Source organism: Sander vitreus, chromosome 20, assembly GCF_031162955.1.
Source record: "Sander vitreus isolate 19-12246 chromosome 20, sanVit1, whole genome shotgun sequence".
In the NCBI taxonomy this organism is placed as follows: Eukaryota; Metazoa; Chordata; class Actinopteri; order Perciformes; family Percidae; genus Sander; species Sander vitreus.
This window is the reverse complement of record NC_135874.1, coordinates 11675437-11683589: the sequence shown is the minus strand read 5'-3', so window position 1 is coordinate 11683589 and position 8153 is coordinate 11675437. Positions and strand designations below refer to the sequence as shown.

The following is an 8153-nucleotide window of genomic DNA, read 5'->3' as shown; positions in this document are numbered from 1 at the left end:
TAGTATTTAGCTTATGAAAATATCAGTCTTCAATAGCAGAGTCTGCCGGACTGGTTGTGTTTACAGAGTGTAAGAGAGACTTGGAGACGGTGAATGCCTTGGCTCTCTGCGCACCGCTCTGCAGCTCCTTCCCGGGGTATTGCACGTTGAAATGTCCACACAGCCGTTTGTCAAACCCTGCAGTCCTACACTTCCCACCCCCCCCTTTATGCCAACAAACATAACTGTTGTCACGGTTTCATTTATTGAATCGTTTTCCTTTTAAAAAAAAAAAAAAAGGAAAAAAAAAGAACAGCTATTTCTGTAATCGACCTCATCAACTCTGTTTGCTATTTTGTTTGTTGGGAGAGTTTACTGACCCTCCAACAGTAGCCACAGCCCATGTCCCTGAGCGTGTGTCTACCTTAATCCTAACCATGTGAATAATTAATTTCCACCATCAAAAATGTCACGGAGCCATAAATGGAGCCTTTATGTGAGAACCTATCAATACAGCCATGATGCCATATTAGCATTGATGGAACTAAATATTAAAGGGGATAAATGGCCTGCTTCTGTTTTGTGCGTAAAAGTGCTCAGGCTCCAAAAAGGGCTTCACTGCAATCGATGGCCAGAGCGTTGCTCCTCCTCTAAACTTCAATCTCCTCACATGATTGATGATCTTGGGGAGCTTTGATAATTGACTACTCTGAGGTAAGGCACGGATTTCTATCAAGAGAGGGGATTGGACGAAAGAAACATACAAAATTACTTTCTCTACAAAAGCTTTTTTTTTTTTTTCCTTTTGGAAAAGTTCATTCTGGGCTTAGAGGGGTGCTGCGTGTCGTTTAATTTGCTAAAAACAGCAGAGCAATAATTAGCTGTAAGATTAGGAGGTATTACTGTGATATTAGGCACACCGGCTTATAACCACAAAACAGATAACAAGTAAGCGTCATGGTCATATATTAAACACAGCATTCATAAGATGTCCTGAAGATGTTTTATAATATTTAGTTTAACTTCTATCATTGACTGTAAGGATGGATGAAAGCTCAAATATTTGTATATTTTGTTAATGTTACATTTTACCGTGCGTTAAAGTGTGCATGCGTCATGCGTAAATGTGCTTTAAAATAAACTTTTTTACCCTAAACCATGATTCATGTAGTTTAATTCAGTCAGAGTTGTGTTTGATTGTACTCAGAGGAGCTGCAGCCGAAGTGTCCGCGTTGGTAAACCTTCCTCATTGTGCCTTCTCTGCTTTTTCTTTAGGACTCTTCACGGCGAAAAGGAATTGGGTGGGAGTTGGAGCTGTGTTGGTTTGGCTTTTACCCCCAGTGTGCAGTTGAAGCCGTCCCTGTGCTTCGCATACACTCTGCATATCACAAGATTTGGTCTCTCCTCTCTCTTTTCTGGAGCTGCTGTAGGACTGGCTATGGCCACCGCTACTTCCGGGATCCGTCATTTCATTCGCCCACCGCTCAGCGCTGCGAACTGACTCTGTTTCTATAAGCAAGCTAGCAGCCAACCTGCCAACACTCGCTGACACTCACTCATCTCAGTCTCGCCAGATAGACGAAATACCTACGGGGGAAAGAAAGGAGAGATCTGAATCGCAGTCTCTTAATTTCTACTGCTTTTTTTTCCCCTTTTTTACAGTGATAATAAAACAAGATAGCGATCTGGAGGCATTAAAGGAGACGCGGACTTGCGGGATGAAAACGGACTAAAAAGATTCGTCCTTCTCTTGAACATCATCACCAACCGTCATTCATTCATTACCTTGACAACCTCTGGCTTTGATTGACAGCTGGAGTGGCAAAAAGCCATGAGACACGACAGTTTAGTTACATGCAGGTTGTTGATGGGCCGATTGTAACCTTCACTTTGGCGCATTTTTTTCTTTTTTTAAGAGGAAAGAGGGAAAACAAGAAAAATTGCAAAACTCCCTGATGCTACGATTTCAACTGAACCACACTGGCGAATAGGAGAAGTCGCAAAGTTGGTTGAAAAAGGAATCTTGCCTCTAAATCACTTTCTAAACGGGACTGGGATATTAAATATACGACAGATTCAGGAGTTTATTGGAGCGCAGCCTGATGGCGCAAAGGGTAGGTTTTAAATCTCATACACTTACCTGTTCAAATCCACTGTAGGGAGGCACTCGTATCGATAACTTCTTGTCGGCTGGTGGCAAATTCACAAAGTATTCATATCAAAGCCGCTATATTTGACATTTTTGCAGCGCCCCTACTCTTCAAGCAAAGTGACAGCCTCTGCTTTTACCGACAGCCTCCACGACAGTCGTGGATCAGTTTCACAGGAGACTCCAAACTAATTCGCTCTTTTCACCCTCCAAACTCTCTTTCGAGGAGCACCTAAGTTATAATGTTTTTGGTAATGGCAAACCGTTTCATCAGATAGAATATATGACACTTTTTCTTGCCCTGGCTGCAGCGCATTTTCAAATCTTATTTCAATCTCCTTTGCGTATATTCCAAATGAGACGGCATGCTTTTTGTACTTTTCACATTTGTTTAAAAAGTAACCGGGCAGCCCGCTGACTTTTGCTCTGATTTTTTTTTATTCCCAGTACGATGAGCTGGCCCACTACGGTGGGATGGACGGAGTCTCGGCGTCGATGTACGGGGACCCGCATGCTCCCCGGCCGCTTCCCCAGGTCCACCACCTGAACCACGGACCGCCGCTGCACGCCAGCCAGCACTACGGAGCCCACGCTCCACATCCAAACGTTATGCCCACCAGCATGGGCTCTGCTGTCAACGACGTTTTAAAGAGGGATAAAGATCAAATTTACGGGTAAGGTTTGTATGAACCGAACAGGCGTGCAATTATTTTCCCCCCTAAGTTCTCAGCTTTTCATTAAGTTAGTTTTGTTGGAGTTTCTCTCCCACCACCAAATTCAAATAGTGTTTTGTGCGGGACTGGCCGCAATTTTGGAGCTCTATTGTTTGTCAGGGGAGTTCTGTTGATGTGTAATTTTATACGCATTGTACAAGGCATCGTGAAGCCTGCAGTAAGTAAGAGTAAGCCTCGAGCTTCCAATACAAGCTATAAAATAATATGGAAGCTCTCTGTGCACAGTCCAAGCTCTAAAGTCACAGACTGCATGGAAATATAATAATAATAAAAAAGTATTTTCAACATCACAACAATTGTTCCACGTTGTAAAGTCTGCTTTAATATTACAGCCTACTGTTATTTGTCTATCCTTTTAAAAAGGTCTGGACTCATTTAAAACGTCCTCGTTGCTGCCTGCAAAAACTTCTCAAATGTTTTGCAAAATCGTGTTTACAGTAACACCCACAGCGCGTTACAATCTTTATAATAGTCTTTATAATTATACGTGCATCACCTCATTCTCAAACAATGAAATGTATGACATCAGTGGCATTTAGACGTTCTTACTGATGATTGCAAAACTTAAAAAAACAAAAAACAAAAAACGTTTCCAGACATTGCTCACTAACACACATACACAGAAAGTGCTATAATCCACAGTGTATCATTATAATCTGGGATGTAGTGCAGAGTAAATCCTCTTCATCTCTTTAACTCACGTTTTCAGACGCTTACCTTTATTTTTATTTTATACTGACACAAATAAAGAATCTATAAAGCCAGTTTTATGAAGTTAAGTTTGTTCTAGAAATAGCACTTTATTCTGAAATTATAATGTAGCTTTTGAAAATAATTTTGGTGACTGTTTGTCTCGTGATGTTGATTGAACAGTAGTTAGACTTAGCCTATTTTTAATCACCTCCGTCTCACTTTTAAAGCTATAGTAAACACATCGGTGCTCCAGTAGCCTTCGTCTGTAGTGTAACTTTGCAAAAATATTATTTCATTTCAAGTTTTTTTGCAGACTATAATTTCTCTAAACCCCCACTAACTGCTGTAAAGTGTGTCAGTGTTGTTTTTTTTGTTGGGTTTTGTCGACTTCTCAGCCGTTTCTAGTTTGCACTGCAAAAAATGTCAGTCTCAACAAGTCGATTCACAACATATTGAGTCTAAAATCCTTAATTCCCCCAAAACGAGGAGTAAAATATTCCAGATGCGTGTTCCAACTCCAAACAGCGTCTAAAAAAGAATCTTGAATCCAGATTGTATTGTTTAAGTTGTTGTCTGCCTTATTTTAAAATGCGGTCATTGGTCTGGACAGAAGTGTGTAGAAACTACAGCGGGATAAAAGTAAAATAATCTCATCCAAATGTGTTATATTTATATAGATATATGCAATTTGTAGGGGCCGACAGATATGCAGGTTGATTGGACATTTTTTGCAGTGGGGCATTGTGGAGCCGGTGTGCTGCTTGTACTCAGGCTGTGTTTCCCCTCTTGCAGTCACCCTTTATTCCCACTGCTCGCGCTGGTTTTTGAGAAGTGCGAGTTGGCGACGTGTACTCCGAGGGAGCCCGGCGTAGCAGGCGGCGATGTCTGCTCCTCAGACTCCTTCAATGAGGACATTGCAGTCTTTGCCAAACAGGTCAATTTCGAAATATTAAAAATAAATATGTTGGATGTTGTGGCTGCGTCAGGGCACATAGTTTAATGCCTGCTTTATATTTTCTTTTTTGCAATAAAACTTTCTTTTGACATGATTAATACATAGTGTGTGTTCTCTGCAGAATTTCCACTTAAAAACACAAGCTCATTTCTGAGAATTGTTTGTATTATAGGAATAGGCAACACATTTCATGCCAAACTAACTTTGACATTTGGTGTATTATTTTAGGTCCGAGCAGAAAAACCTTTATTTTCATCAAATCCAGAGTTGGACAATTTGGTAAGCGCACACTTTGACCTCTCTTGTCTCTCAATAACTGCCGCTTCGGCGCGGTTCTACTCTGCTTTGTTTTGGTATACTCTGGAGTGTCCGCCTCATCACACAGTAAACATGTGAACATATGATTTAAACTCCCGCACAGATGTCAGGTCAGTTCTGAAGTGAAGCTGTGTGACCACATTTGCCGCTGTCAGTGCTCAGTCTTCCCTTCTAACTGACCCAGCTGACCATTGCCTGATGACCAATTAGATTGTGAAATTCAGCTTCCTGTTAAAGTTATAAAAAAAAACATTTTTTTTGCTCTTGCTGACTGTAGTCCACTCCATAGAGTTATGACGGGCGGATTATCACATAATACTGTACAAGTGTAAAGAAATATGAATCCTGTAAATGTTGTGATGTGAACTGTGTTTATTTTGCCCTTTTTTTCAGATGATACAAGCCATACAAGTATTACGATTTCACCTCTTGGAATTAGAAAAGGTAAATATGATAATTCTTTATAAATTGAGATTTGCACCTGCACAAACGCAACTGATATTATTACACGTGCTTCAATATTCAGTGCAGTGCTGTAGGTTAGTTATTAGCAGATAGAAAAATAAATAAAAAAAGAAACCAGCATTGGGAGAAAGTTTCCGGTTTATCATTTTTATAAAATATGCTATTTTATTTAGCCAACTATTTCTGTGACTATTGATAAAATATGCTGGAGCCTGTTTGCTCACGTTGCACGTTGTTATCGATCCGCAGATTTAGTTTCAACTGCTCATTATTCCACCAGCTGACGGCATGCTGTTTATTTTTTGTCGTTCAACTTGTTGCTCCAGTCTCAGGAGAATAATAAGCACTGCAACAATTTCACTATTGTTTCCTCGACGCCGATAATGCCCCTTAATTGGAGTTATTCTTGGACTGGCTGAAGCGTTTCCCCATCCTGAAAAAAAGGTGTTTTCTTCCTTTTTTTTTCTATAGGTGCACGAGCTCTGCGACAATTTTTGCCACCGGTACATCAGTTGTTTGAAAGGAAAAATGCCAATAGATCTAGTTATTGACGAACGGGATGGCAGCTCAAAATCAGATCACGAAGAGCTCTCGGGATCGTCGACTAACCTCGCAGATCATGTAAGTAACAGAATTATATTCATAAGTAATGTGCTGTTTTGGTCCGTGTCTGCGTCTATTGCTACTGATATAAAACACCCGGGCATTTGTATTTTTTTTTTAATTTTTAATTTTTTTTTTTAAACACAATGCATATGAATAATCGGCTTGGTTTAAGATAATCAGATTTGTTTCATGTGTCTCATAATGCCAACTTCTGGGCTATACGTCGCCTGTGTTCAGTGTGTGACCCTGCTGTGCCATCAGTAAATAGAGCATGCTCTGTTCTGCAAGGAAAATGTGCCGATCGATGTTCTAAGGTCAAAAGCTAGATGTGATACAATAGTCTGAGTTATTGTTTTAGTCTTTTGATTAGGGGCAGTCATGTGTGCATAATGCGTCCGTGCTTGCTTGTGTGCTCCAGGATTGTGTGTGTGTGTGTGTGTGTGTGTGTGTGTGTGTGTGTGCATTAGAGGGTGCGCGTGCGCGTGTGTAAATTGCTGTCTTGCATTATGGAGAGTTGAGAAGAAAAAAAAAAAACGTGAGGCAATTATCTGTTACGCAGGTTTAACGTTAAAGCAGGGTATCAGCGGTAAGCTTTAGCTTTAGGCCAATATTTAAAAAAGAAAAGGGCTTTATATTTGGGGCTGTGGGAGCTGGATATGGCCTGTGCATAAAGCTGTGGATTTTGCTGCAGAGGTGGAGAAAGTGGTAGCCTATTGAAATAGATCTCAGAGCTGAAGGCTTACCATCAATGTCAAGTTCACAAGGCATCTGATGGTTCGTCTGGAGGCCTTCCATTGCTGTTGATGTTAATGTGTTTAATTGTTTCGTATTGATTGCCGTGTGGTTTGCTCTGCAGTGGCTCTCTCCTCTGTTCCCCATTTTATGGCTGGAGGCTCCATACTGCTGAATTCAATTATATGCACCTGAAGTACAGTAGCTTTAAATTTGAGGATCGATTCCCTGGTTTAAATTGTGCATTTTCGGTGTAATAAACACAGGCTCTCCCCGCGATATGGATTGAGCTGACAGTGTATTATTGAGTTGATATCGGGTGAATTATTGCTTCTTGCATGTCTGTGATAAAGCTAATGTTTTGGTGGGGGTAAAAATGAGCGTGCTATTGCACGTACGTGACTTGTTAATATCGGTGTAGCACAAGGCCAAGCCTATTAGGAATTAAAGCAGATTTAAGTGTTATGCAAAGTCACTGCGCTACATCTGTTGGGTCTGGCTGTAGGCCTAATAGCAGTGCATTCCCTTTGAAAGCCCGTCGCGTTTACATGGCCACGCAGTGCACCGCACAAGGTGAATTAAAACAGATAGACCGATGTTGGTTTGAGAAACGGCAATATTGGGGTCCTCCAACACAAGTGTAGAAATGAGGCATGCTGTTGTTTATATTGTAGAGATTAGATAAACTAGCCTGTTTAGTTTCATGGCAGATGGTTGATACTCAAGCCCATTTCCAATGGTGCCTCCAGTGCTCACTGACACTAGCTTTGTCATCAGTTCTCTTGTGAGAAATATTTTGATAATTAGAAAATTAGATATGCCAATAAAGCAAATCAGGAGCAGCAATAAACAAAGAAGGTTGCATGACAAGCCATTTATCTTGAAGTCATTTGGACTGACCACCTCATTAGGTGTTTAAGTTTTGAGGGATTTATTTCACTTCTGTGGCACCAGTGAACTTTTTATTATACCAAACTGCTGGGCTGAATTTGACAAAAGCAGAAGAGAGTTTTTACCCACCTTGTTAGCTTTTAGAGCTCTGTCTGTGCTGAGAGTGATTTTAATCATGGCTGAGTAGCTACATGTTATGGAAACATACACACGCTTATAGTTATTGTTTTCATAAATAAAATCCAATGCCTTTCTACCGTATGTGAGAGCATGTGTGCACCTCATGAGGGTTTAGTAGAAAATAATATTTGCAGAAAGTGAAACCATTGAGGTGAAAATGTGCACTGTGCCGGCATGATCTTTGTAGTAAATAGTTAACTTCTTCAGCAGTAATTTACGTGTCTAATTGAAAGGGGTCCAGCTTTTCATGCCTAAAATGTGTTTTGAATATTGGAAACAATGCCTAAAAATGCATTTGGCTGCAAGACTGTGCCGCTGGATGGAAAACAATTTCTGTCCTACTTTTTTATTTTTTATTTATTTTTTTATTCGTTTGTATTTGGCTCTATTTTATTATTCATTTCTGTCCTCGCTTCTCATTGAGGAGAGGGAGGCGGTTTGATAGTTAGAT

General features: G+C 40.5%; 1 protein-coding gene across 5 annotated transcripts in view; it reads left to right on the top strand.

Annotated features, from left to right (window-relative positions):
* The first annotated feature begins 1280 nt into the window (after positions 1-1280).
* meis2a (Meis homeobox 2a) overlaps positions 1281-8153 on the top strand; it is a 79992-nt gene continuing 73119 nt past the window's right edge. For 2 of the 5 annotated variants that reach the window (XM_078277366.1, XM_078277369.1), the window contains exons 1-6: positions 1282-2093; positions 2576-2802; positions 4348-4489; positions 4739-4789; positions 5222-5272; positions 5765-5914. In XM_078277366.1, the coding sequence (XP_078133492.1) occupies positions 2082-2093; positions 2576-2802; positions 4348-4489; positions 4739-4789; positions 5222-5272; positions 5765-5914 (633 nt within the window). In that variant the 5' untranslated portion in view covers positions 1282-2081. Of the gene's footprint in view, positions 2094-2575; positions 2803-4347; positions 4490-4738; positions 4790-5221; positions 5273-5764; positions 5915-8153 lie in introns of all 5 variants that reach the window. The other 3 variants (XM_078277368.1, XM_078277370.1, XM_078277367.1) reach the window with 2 other exon arrangements.